The sequence below is a fragment of the Crassostrea angulata genome, unplaced genomic scaffold (genome assembly GCF_025612915.1).
Source record: "Crassostrea angulata isolate pt1a10 unplaced genomic scaffold, ASM2561291v2 HiC_scaffold_337, whole genome shotgun sequence".
In the NCBI taxonomy this organism is placed as follows: domain Eukaryota; kingdom Metazoa; phylum Mollusca; class Bivalvia; order Ostreida; family Ostreidae; genus Magallana; species Magallana angulata.
In genome coordinates, this window is record NW_026441890.1 from 18,511 (window position 1) to 31,263 (window position 12,753).

General features: G+C 33.3%; 1 protein-coding gene across 1 annotated transcript; it reads right to left on the minus strand.

Moving 5' to 3' along the window:
• Positions 1-423: 423 nt before the first annotated feature.
• On the minus strand, positions 424-12,494 carry LOC128170138 (uncharacterized). Its single transcript, XM_052836091.1, has 6 exons — positions 12,267-12,494; positions 10,726-10,880; positions 6,840-6,992; positions 5,136-5,254; positions 4,529-4,707; positions 424-4,043 (listed from the first exon to the last, which is right to left on the minus strand). Exons 1-6 carry the CDS (start codon positions 12,377-12,379, stop codon positions 3,896-3,898), a joined length of 867 nt encoding a protein of 288 aa, XP_052692051.1. The 5' UTR covers positions 12,380-12,494; the 3' UTR covers positions 424-3,895.
• Positions 12,495-12,753: the final 259 nt, after the last annotated feature.

Here is a 12,753-nt window from a genome sequence, read left to right on the forward strand (position 1 = left end):
TTTTGGCACTATAATTTTTGTCCCGAAAGCTAACTAAATAACATGTTAATATGGCTGTTCCATGTATGTTTCATATCCCTGACTAGTGTCGTAAATAATGGCTTTATAGCAGCGATACACAATATTTCATACAAAAGACATCAGTATGAAAATATAATCATTGAATTCTTATTTTGGGATGTAGTCGGTCCTATAACAAACCAAGCGGTACAGACAAATTTTCATACCACGGTATTCAATTTGTCTGCACAGCTTGGTGTGTCATAGGACAGACGACATCCAAAATTAAGAATTCAATGCTTAAGTATTTTAATAAACCTAAAATTTCTTTCCTATCCACTTTTTTGCAGTGTAATGATTCATAAATTGCTTTTCTTGTGTATCGTTAGAAGTTAATACTCGAGAAAAATAAAAAGTGTACCATGGATTTAAATATACATTTACTTTCAGTCTGATTCTATGTTTTTAACAACAACAAAATTATAAACACATTTTTCGTGCATTCCAAATTTTAATAAATGTATAAATAAAAGATATATAATTCCACTTTGCTTCTAGAATGGTTACTACATGTAATATACAATTGTTTATATACTTTAAAAAGTCAATACATATTTAGATTAATATGCTACATACTTTGATCATAACAGCTTTTAAGCTAGACTTTTTTTTTAACATTGTTTCTATAGTACTATGTATAGAACACTTTCATTATCAAAAGATGGCATGAAATTTTGCCATTAAATCCTTAAAAAAACCTGTTTGAATGATGATTTGACAAGTATGTCACACAATGAACTGATGACTAATTTTCTATATTACAAAAGATATAACAATAAAATAAGGGACTATTTTATATCAACAAGATATTCAACAAAAATAAACTGTATTAAATAAATTATTACAAATAGAAAAATAAAACAAGCACAAACAGAGAAATATAAATGTCTTTTATTTGCATGTACCTGTACCAGTGATGTTACGTCATCATGAAGCCAATTAAAATGTCAAAAATCAAAGGGGCGATGTTGACAATATGTTACAAAATTTTCCCTGCTTTATTGTACGTCCTTTCTTTAACACTGTAAATATAGGCAATTCTTAATTAAGATTTCAAAGATTACAATATATGTTCTACCTACACCATAAATCTCTATCTACTCAACTTTTAATACATGTGAAAAAAAAATTTCAACAAGAAATTCCAAACACGAACAATATATTGCAAATCCTGTAGAACACTTGTGGAAGGTAAATAAATGGTGTAAATATTAATTTCTTCTTCACCAATACACCATTGTAGGTTCTTGTAATTTAAGCAAGAACTCTAAAAATATGGCCTACTTTTGATTTTAAACTTAAGTACTTTTGGTCTCAAACTCGATCTTGGTGTGTGCTTATGAAAGATGAAAATTTTATACACAAAGAAAATTCACATTAAAAAATTAATATTATTTGTTTTATCTTTCATCTATCAAATAATTGTTTTATGAATCAACTGAAGTTTCAATGAAATCAAATTATAGTTTCTAAATAACGGTATTTAAATCCCATCTTTTTCCCATCTAAAAGCTATATTCGTTAACAGTAACAAAAATTTCACCCACAAACCTGTATCTAACTATATACTATGTACTACGTGCTCCGATGCTACAATCTACATACACAAGCATGTAAATTACATATTCTATAAACTTTCAAAATCAGTAACAATAATCACAGAACTTAATAATTATCATTAATTAACAATAAAAATAACAATTTATTTTTAATTACACGTATCTACATTGGTTCCCCATTAAATAGATATAAATAAGCAAGCAAAAACAAACATACCAATAAGAGTAAATATTATAATATAACTGTATTATACAATAAACAAAAGTACAATTGTAATAGTATTAATATTTGCATATACATGTAATTAAATGACATTGAAGCGAGTTGATTTTTACCAAACAATTTTTTTCTATAAAATTTCTCCATTTTCTTGGAGCAAAAGAATGCTTGTAACATATACCAGGTATTAAATATTAAAATAAAACCCCAACTGAAATACTGCATTGTTAATCCAAATTTGTACTCTAAATTAATGATGATTTACATTGTTATTAATAGTGAAATAAATATAATTATAAAATATGCTATCACTTAAATGAAGACAAACATGCATTAGAGATTTGAACAAAAATATAACCAAAGGAGAAAATATGATAATTCAGATAGATTTTTTTAATGTATAATCACTTTGTAAATATTTCTGGATATTGTACAACTAAAGAGACCGACTCTCTTTTTTCATTTCCAAGTGACACTTCTTAAATTTTACATAAAACCGAGTGATGTTCACCGTCATAATGCATATCTAGATTTTGTGTTTGTTACAGTTATACTGACCTATGACATTTACTGACATTTGATTGGTCATTATTCAATTCTGTTTGTAATGGACCTTTTGATTGGCTATAAAACATCAAGCATTGTATACAAATGTAACTTTAGGAAAGGTGCATTACATGAACCTGGTCACCACCTTTACTTTATTAATTGAGTACCCAGGAATACTTACAGAAGTCAGGTATGTATTAGTATAAATTTTCTACATTTAATGTTTCAAGTTATCAAAGTATAAAGAAGAAGAGAAAAAGTATGAACATGGCACAAGCTCACAATAGCACTTTCTTGTCTTGGCAAGAGTTCTTTCCCTGGTTAGTCTTGATAAAGTGTACATGCCCTATCTACATGAAGCTGCATGTCTGTGGAAATTCTGTGAGCAGTTCAAAATGAGACAGTGTTAAGTATGCAACTACCAGACTTGACAAAAGGAAGACAATATGACAGCTGTATTTATCTAACACAGAAAGACAAACAAAAAAATACCAAAATACCCCAAGGGTGGATCTGGGAGGGGTTGGGTGGGTAGGATGGTCAGCAGGACCCCCCTACCTACCCCCCCCCCCCCCCCCAAAAAAAAAAAAAAAAATTAAACTTTTAAACTTGTTAAATTCACATGACATAATAACCCAAAATAAGGTTCTGACAAGTTATAACCCCAAAATAAGGCTCTGATTTCCCCGGCAAACAAGTTATAGCTCAACCCACTTCTACCCCAGGAAATTCTCTGGATCCACACATGCAGGGTTCTTCTCTCATTTAATTAAGACGACAGTAAACAAAGAAACTTCTACATGAAAGCAGGCAATTCACAAAAGAAAAAGGATTTATTTTATAAACATATTCTTTCTGCAAAAAACTAATTTAAATTGCAGAAATAACACAATGCATATTCAGGATTTGCATAATTTACAACACATCCTGTAAATTCCTAATGAAACGAGAGGAATTAATATCCGCGTAAAATCAATAGAAGCACCCTTCGCAGATTTTAAAATCTCGCCTTTATTTTCTGAGAGCTGGGAACTATAAAAAATTAGTATAAAAATTCAATGTTCGCGATTTTTATATATATTCTTGCGAATTGATACAAAACAGGGGAATTGCTAACTTAAGTACTTGCGTAAAATAAGGAATCTACAGTATTCAGTGATATGAAAATATCCATGTTAACAGCAAATGTATCAGAAATAAGGTGTATCACAGTATCTCTGGGACCACATTGATCCATCCTGTATAAGGAATGCCTTTTGTAACGTCAAGTGTGTGATTTATGACATAAACAGGAACACTCCTTTTTTAGATAATTAATGGTAAGACAATTTGTCTTCCTATTATGCTTATATTGTGAAAAAGAAATAGTGCTTGATGTCATACATGTATAACTTGGTCAATCAGAAACAATCTGAAAAGAAAAATATAAATATCTCTCTGAGGTACAATGGAAAGACTAGCAGTGCACTGCTCTCAGCTTTACCAAAGTGGGTGTGTCCTTTGTCCATCACAAAATTATGGGCGTGACTCCCAGCTTGTTCAGCCGCCAATCATACTCATTGTATTTAATGTCTACTTTACCAACGTTTTTGATTTTGAACAAGAGAACAACTGCCCTATCCTGTATGTCCTTTTCCAAATATGGCATGATCCATCTGTAATTAGAAACCAAGAATCATTGGTAATATGTATAATTATAATGCTCTCTCTGTTTAAATATAGGGTAATAGCTACTAAACGAAATGGCAGGATCATGAGGTTTACAGATAAAACACCATCAGAAAAGGAGCCTGTATAATTTTAAAATTAAAAAACACATATAATATTTATCAAATTTTCTGCTAGTACACCCACTTCCCTTCATTTTAAGAAGGCTATATGATCAAGAAATTACCTATCAGATCCTAAGTAAAATTTTAGATATTTTTTGGTCATAAGTTATTGCATGTATTTTTTTTTTTTTTAAATCAAATATTTAAGCTTCAAAATTGTGTATGTTCTCGTACATCTTACTACAGAGGTCCTCATCAAAAGGATATTATTTAATACATGTATAGTCAAAAAATGGCCACGCCCATCCCGCTCTTTTCATAGCAATTGCTCATAGTCAGTTAAGTTTTCTGACCAATGTTAGACTTACTCAATGACATCCACATCATTTCCTCCGAAGTCGTCTCGATACCACAGGAAGATCTTAGACATCCAAATTTCATCGACCTCTGTAAACATGGACACTTCCTGTTTACAGAAATTGCGAGTAGCCGAGTCAAGGGCCTTATCCAGGTTGTCAGCAGTGTAAACATTGATGGCCGGACAGGACTGCAAAGAAATACAAAACACTTCAACACTTGAAATACAAAAAAAGTGCAGTCAAAATTTACTTTCCATTAATACACATCACAAATATATTATTATAGTCAAAGAGAATCTGTATACATAATCAAACCTTCATTTTCTAAATGATGGATTAAATCTGTAGAAAGTTAGATACCTTGTACTTATTTGGCAATAACCTCTAAAACAGTTTTTTTTATTATTGCCCCATTATACACATAACATTAAAAGTGAACCACAATTAGAGAACTTTTGCTAAGAAAACTTTTACGATAGTTTTCAACATACTCTTAAACTTTAAACTTGTTTAGCTGATCTTACAGTGTGATGTATTTCATTAACCCTCCATTACTTCCTTCTACTGGGGAGGTAAAATGGGGCTCAGTTTAAATTCTCACATTCCTTTCACTTACCACAGCACCACAGACAAGAGCAAAGTGAATCCTGGGATCCAGTTTTTTTACGGCATATTTGATTCGAGGGTCCCCCTCCGAGAACTGAGGTTTGGTGGAGGCTGGGTGGCTTTTGTTTCCTAAAATATACAGCATTAATACATGTATCAATATCTGTATACTGAACAGTATATTCAAACAGTTTCCTGGCCAACTAGTGATGAAAATTTTAGACTAACTTGAGTTTTATATATAAATTTTACAAATAGGTATTCCCCTAATTCTTATAAATGCTGTCAGTTCAATAACTCTCTTGATATAACTAAACATTTACCAACCTAACATTTAGTGAACATTGATCAAAAGCCAATCAAGGAAATATATACCCCACCCAATCCCACTCTGTAAGAAACAAGAATAGAATTCCAAAGTCCCCCGCCGGTCAAGCAGTATAATAGTATCGAGTCTATCGACCAAGGCTGATTTTCGAACTTGACCAAGGTAATAGTAGTATAAACATTTGGTATAAATTTAATGAAAATCCGTCAAAATTTGTAGGCATGAGAGCGCTTACAAGGTCAATTTTTGGATAAAACGGAGTCATGATTGTGGCCAAGTCCCATAACACCAACAAAAAGTATCAAACAATGCTGATTTTTGAACTTGACCAAAGTATTAGTGGTATAAACATTTGGTATAAATTTAATGAAAATCTGTCAAAATTTGTAGGCATGAGAGCGCTTACAAGAACAATTTTTGGATAAAACGGAGTCATTATTGCAGTCAAAGTCCCATAACGCCAACAAAAAGTATCAACCAATGCTGATTTTCGAACTTGACCAAGGTAGTAGTGGTATAAACATTTGGTATAAATTTAATGAAAATCCGTCAAAATTTGTAGGCATGAGAGCGCTTACAAGGTCAATTTTTGGATAAAACAGAGTCATTATTGCAGTCAAAGTCCCATAACTCCAACAAAAAGTATCGACCAATGCTGATTTTCGAACTTGACCAAGGTAATAGTGGTATAAACATTTGGTATAAATTTAATGAAAATCCGTCAAAATTTGTAGGCATGAGAGCGCTTACAAAAAGTGTGACGGACGGACGCACGGACCCACGGACGCACGGACACACGGACCCACGGACACACGGACCCACGGACCCACGGACACACGGACGGACGGACGCCCGGCATTTCTATGTCCCCGCTCCGCGTTGCGGCGGGGGACAATAAATTTGCTCAGTATTATCCAGTCAGTCCCATCTGCTTAAAGGCCGAACATTTTTAAAGGGTGGTAAATCTCAGGTGAGAGCGGGGCTTTATTTCTAGAGGTGTGAGAGCCTCTGGGCCCAAATTAATTCTATGTTTAACGTAAACCATCGCGTAGGTTTAGGAGAAATTTGGATTTGAAAAAAACAAACAAACCCCTATTTCAATTTGATTTTTTCCAGTCCTATTATGCTAAAAATATTGTAATCTGTAGAATTCAAAATGTTTGGATCACATTACGGACTATAAATCAGATACCCTAGGGGATTATCAAGAAAGATAACTATAAAATAGATAACCTACATGTAGTTTTAATACTCACTGTATTCATATTAATTTGAATAAATAAGATCATTTGCTTGAAAAGTTTGTATGTTTAATTTAATTTAAAAATTTAATTTTACCATCCTCCCCTATACACTCAACCCCTTCCCCAATTGATAAACACTCACCCCTAAGAACACCATGCTCCATATCATCAAGGCTGTAGACCAGACCCCCGACCTTGTAGGCGGTGGTTTTCCAGAACTGTTGAATGTCAAGGACGGAGCTTGGGAGGGTCTTTTGTTCAGCCAGGCCATGGATGGTCAGGGCATTGTACAGGTCTGGACAGAGTTAAGGAACCTCACTTATGGCCCCAGGGCCATAACAGTTAGACGATCTAACTTTTGATCTCAGTCTTATTTTTCCACTAAATATATTCCTTTGGTAAAAATGTGACCGTGCGAGATCAAAAGTGAGCTGGTCTAAGTTTTATGGCCCTGGGGACGATCTTGTTGTTACATAAAGCTTAGAAGGACATGCTCAAACTTAATTCTTCATTTTTTTTTATTTAAAAGGAGCACTTGATAATAATGCTATTTCAGTCATAATGTAATTATATATGTAAGAATATTGACATGTAGTTGTACTACCGGTAATCAATTGTGGTATCCACTATACATAACAATTCCGATTTTGCTTGGATTATATGCATTCTATTATAACTACATGTATTAAATCTTGATAATGTCGACATAATTGCATGCTTCATACAAAATGTAATGCAGTTTACTCTTGAGGTTTCTCATCAAATTCCTTTTATGGAGTTTACACGAAACACAGAATATACCTGGATTATTTATTTGATGGAGAGTTGATGGCGGTCATTCAATCCATCACTTCAGTGTGTTCAGTTCCACAGAGAATCTGTGCATTGTATTGATCTTATACAGTCATCTGTCAAATGGTGATGCATTTTACTCATTACAAATTCTCTAGGAACAAATCACCCACAAGGCAATTAATTAACAAATATCTGCTTTCACACTTCCACAAATACAATATAAAACTCTAGTTTATAAATACTCTAGATGCCATATCTGCTTGATGCAAAACAATTGAGATAAAAAAAAACTTTCAACCAGTCAAGTAAACATAGTATGTCAGACAATCATATAAAGAAAACAGATTCTTAAAAATAATCTTTCAGTCAAAATGCACCATACCAAGAGATTTTTGTGCATTGTATGGATCTGAAAAATTACAGCCATCCATCAAACAGTGATGCATTTAACTCAACATGACAAATTCTTCAGTCAGAATTAACAAATGAATTTGAGGTATAAAAAAATTTCTCCAACAAAACACTCTAAACAACATCTTTAAAGGTGCTGTGAAATAGCTATTTAGTACGTCCACTATACAAAACTTAAATTACAGTAGATTCCTTACTTTACGTGAGTACCTAATTCTGCGATTCAACGGTTTTCCATCAAATCACGAGAACATAAAATCGTGAAAGCTGAAATTTTATCATTAAGTTTCATGTTCTTTACATATGTCCGAAAATTAAAAGCATGATTTTAAAATTCTCAAGATGGGCTTCTTGCGATTTTGCGCGAATATTAATTCCTCGCGTTTGATTAGGAATTTACAGTATATAAAAACCTTTCATAATGTTAATTTTTTTCGAAATGTAACTAATATATTGAATAAAAAGTCTTTTCAGTAAACACTTATAAAAATGCAAATTGTGTGAATTCAAATACTGTTCATTAAAATATAATGTATGACTAAGAGTATAATATCATTGTACAGTTAAACACGCTTCTAATCAATTGACGCTTACAGCACAGTGATTCTCATTCCCCGTGACTTAATAGCTTGTTGTAAATTTGGTGGATATAACAAATCACACTTATAACGAAGCAAAACTGCTCTTCCCTGGCACTTCGTTTTAAGTATATTGTTTTACTGTATAAAGCATTTTCAGTCATTATTCTAGGTCATAGCTACTTGAAGCTAACACATTACTGCACGACTGAATTTAAATGGAAATTTTCTCCATCAAAACATTCCTGGAAGTTTAATTGATTAAACAATTATAGCACAATTTTCTTTTAATTTCCGCAGTCCTTTTACTGAATTTTAAATGTCACAATCTACATGCTTTGCCTGAGCCAGACCTGTATAAACATCTTTTACTGAATTAAATGCCAAATGCTGGCTCTTTTAATCTTCTAAATAATAGGACCAGACACTATCAACAAACATTGCTTTATAATTAATCTAACCACTGACTATATATTAAGGCAACAAAGATGTAATTCTACCACCTTCAGGGGATGGAAGAATAATGCACCCCGCCCCTTTTCCCCCCAACACAAACACCCACACACAAAAAGTTTAAAGAAACTTAATTATATAACAGGTTGATTCCTTTTGCTGTTACATTGCCACGTTCTATATTTTAGCAACATTGAATAGATTCAAACTGCCTAAATCTAATTATGCTGCACAATATCTAATTATATAGGTTATTCCCTACCCAACAGGAAAGATTTGTTTGTTATAATATTTCTTATTCTTCTCTCACAAAGCTACAAAGGGTCCATTCTTCCTTACTATTATCTAACTGACAAATCACCAATTCATTACTCGCATTAATTCCATTAGGAAAATCTATACACTGGACTTTTCATTTATGATGCTGATTGATTAGGTTTAAAGGTGGCAATTTGGGGTAATAGAAACATTTACTTATTAGGGCCAAAACCACCTGAGGATACTGAACAAAATGTTCATATCAACAGCAGTAATCCCGTAAAACACTCTGTCTATCGTCTATTTTCCCTTTATAAGAGTATTTTTTAATTGTCTATCTTCACTTTATAAGAATAAACTGTCTATCTTCACAATATAAGAGTATACTGTCTATCTTCACTATATAAGGGTATACTGTCTCTCTTCACTTTATAAGAGTATACTGTCTATCTTCACAATATAAGGGTATTCTGTCTATCTTCACTAAAAAAGGGTATACCGTCTATATTCAGTATATAAGGATAACTGTTCATACTCACTATATAAGGGTATACTGTCTATCTTCACTATATAAGGGTATATTGAAATGTCTATCACCACTGAGGGCTTACTGTCCATCTTAACTATGTACAGTCTAGATCTGTAAACCAACTTTTGCTCATGTGCAAGAAATTTTCACAAGGTTCACAAGAGCCTAGTTGTCACAAATACTTTGGATTCCTAACTGAATGTGTGGAATGAATATTTGTGTAAAATCGAGAGAAGCACACTTACAGATTTAAAATCTCGTTATTATTTTCTGAGAGTTGAGGACTTTAAGAAATTAAGATAAAAGTTCTGCATTTGCGATTTTATATTCTTGTGATTTGGCACACAACAGCGGGATTGGAGAAATATTCGTGTAAAATAAGGAATCTATTGTACAGTAATTTTCATCATGAACAAATTCTTGTATGGTTGTTATTACAGCTCGGGTGTAGATAAGGCTTGGTTGCCGCCCAGCAGTTTATCTCGGACAAATCGTGAAATAAAGTTGGTTTACAGTGCTTACTGTCACTTCACTTTGTGGCTTGAATTAGTTTGTATAAATTTTATTTGTCAAGATCAGTGAAGGGGGCATTGGACATCTCCAATTTGTGAAATCAAGCACTTTCTTTTGGCTACATCTATATATTGAAATGTTTTCTTTTGTAGCTATAGCATTTTTAATCCAATTTTAGGCTAGCACCTGTCTTTACTATGTAATGGCTTACTGTCTTTCTTCGCTGTGATCGAGCTTCATCTTGAAATGTTATCTTAATTTGCATTGTAAATGTTAACAATAAATTACTTCTCTGTTTGAGCCTTACTCTGTAGGGATTTAATACTAACTTCAATGTACATGGAAGTTAACTATTAATAATTAATAACTGGATTGTACAAGAATTGGCCATTTATCTTCACTGTGAAAGGACTACTAGTAGGTCATACTCATCAGTATTTAAGAACCAGGCCCCTGTTTAAGGAACAGTCCTTGATTGATTTGAAGGATACTGATAAAGAAGGCTTTCCTCTCGTTCTCACTGAGTTCATCCAGACTGACAGTCTGTAGCTGTAGAGTTTCCGACTTGTATTCTTTGTATGCCCCACTGTTCTTCAGTTTGTCATAGTCTATCCCTCGGTCCTCTCCTATGCACTCTCCCTTTATACTAAAATGAAAACAATGAATTTGGTTTCAAAAAGGAGAATTTACACATCTGTGGCAATCACACCAGTTTGATTATGGGTGGCGCCAGATAGCTCGTTTGGTAGAGCACCTGGCTATATTTAAGGGGCCGGCCTCCAGGGTTTGAATCCCAGTCTGGTCTGACATTATTTCTCCCACCCTACTGGATATGGTGCTGTAACCAATCCCAGGAGCTGACAGGTTACATGTAACTCCAGCTATAGGTGAAATAGGTGTTTATCTTCAAAGTGTTTATCTTCAAAGGCGAAGATTACTTAAGGGGGCGGAATATGGCGGTCGAAAATATTATACAATCTTTTAAATGAAAATACTTGTAAAAATGCTCCTCTATAACCAAAATATGCATTACTACGTCTTTAAAATGACTCGGAAAGATTTTTTTACGTAAAGGAAGTATTATGAAAAATCAAAATAATTAGATAACTTCTGACACATTATGGGGTAGTAGTGTTAACAATTTCACAAACTGCATACTGGCAATTACAACCAATTCTCGCCATAAGGACCATTTCTCAGAGTCTTGGTAAAATTGCTATATAGGCAAACCCGGGCCGGGGCAAAATAATTAAAAGCTGGGGCGGATCGAGATTTTTTATTTTTCTTTGTTATTAATCTGCCAATGTCATTGAAATTTTCAGGATAAGTTACGGACCGGTATATTTGTATTCACTGAAAATATTGCTGCACAACAATGCGTATTTTGGAATTTATTGACGTTTGTTCATTTCCAAGTTGGTAAAATGGGTAGACAAACCCGGGTCGACATTTTACGGGTTTGTAGACTTATAATATTAAAGAAGAAACATAATATTTCATATTAAATTCCATTTAAACATATTATTAACTTAAAAATCAATAATCATCAATTTATTCCAAAATTCGCATTATGTTCAACTGGGTTTGCCTACCCATTTTACCAAGACTCCATTTCTCTCCAGTACGTTGTTATGTCATTTAATCAACAGATAAAATTAAAATGACGTATGATAACAATTATTAATGTATATGCGAGAAATGGTCCTTGGCAAGCATATTTGGCGAGGAGTGGTCGAATGCCAGTGCATGTACAGTAGTACTGTACATGATGTGCTTTTATGTTTATAATAATTCATTAATTGATCATTATTCAATGTAAATCTGCCTTGGACCGGATTCAACATATCTTGCTATGTTTTACAATCAGAGAAACACAAGTTTCTTTCTTAACAAGAAAAAAAACAAAATAACAAAAAACCCTAAAAAAAAAAAAAACATGAGAATAAAGCAACCACCCCCCCCCCCCCAACATGCCCAACCACCCACCCAAAACCCAATGTTGACACAAGATGAAAAATTAAAAATAAATCACCTGAGCATAGTCTTCTGTAGCTTTTTGGCCAAGTCCGTAGCTTTGATCACACTTTTGCTGGCTGTTGTCTGCTCGTTCAGAACTTTTACGATCGGTTTTGCCGTGTCACCCATTTTGCCGTGTGAAACGTTACTGTGCGTTTGTCAATTTAGGACTTAGATTGCGAAAAATCTGCGTGTCTGCAGATAAACAAACGGGTGTCGACAAGATTCGCCCCACCGATAAGATTCGCCCCTATGTGTTTTCGCACCCAGAATATTTCCGCTATGATCATTTGCTTAAAGGCCAAATACATATAGGCCTACATTAATTAACTTTTAAGACAAGTTGAATTGTTGATTGAATATTCAAACACTTATTTGAATAATAATTGTATGAAGAATTTTTCTTTCCATTTAATGGACGGAATTAAACCCTTTTGATTTAATTTTCAAACGGCAAATGTTGAAAATTGACGTTGTACAATGCTACAAAAGTGTGCCTATAT

Coding starts and splice junctions, on each gene's coding strand:
- LOC128170138 (XM_052836091.1), bottom strand. CDS start 12,379: ATGGGTGACACGGCAAAACCGATCGTAAAAGTTCTGAACGAGCAGACA. Junction 6,993..10,725: donor GAGGAAAGCCTTCTTTATCA/GTATCCTTCAAA, acceptor AACTCTGTCCAG/ACCTGTACAATGCCCTGACC. Junction 5,255..6,839: donor GGAGCATGGTGTTCTTAGGG/GTGAGTGTTTAT, acceptor TGTATATTTTAG/GAAACAAAAGCCACCCAGCC.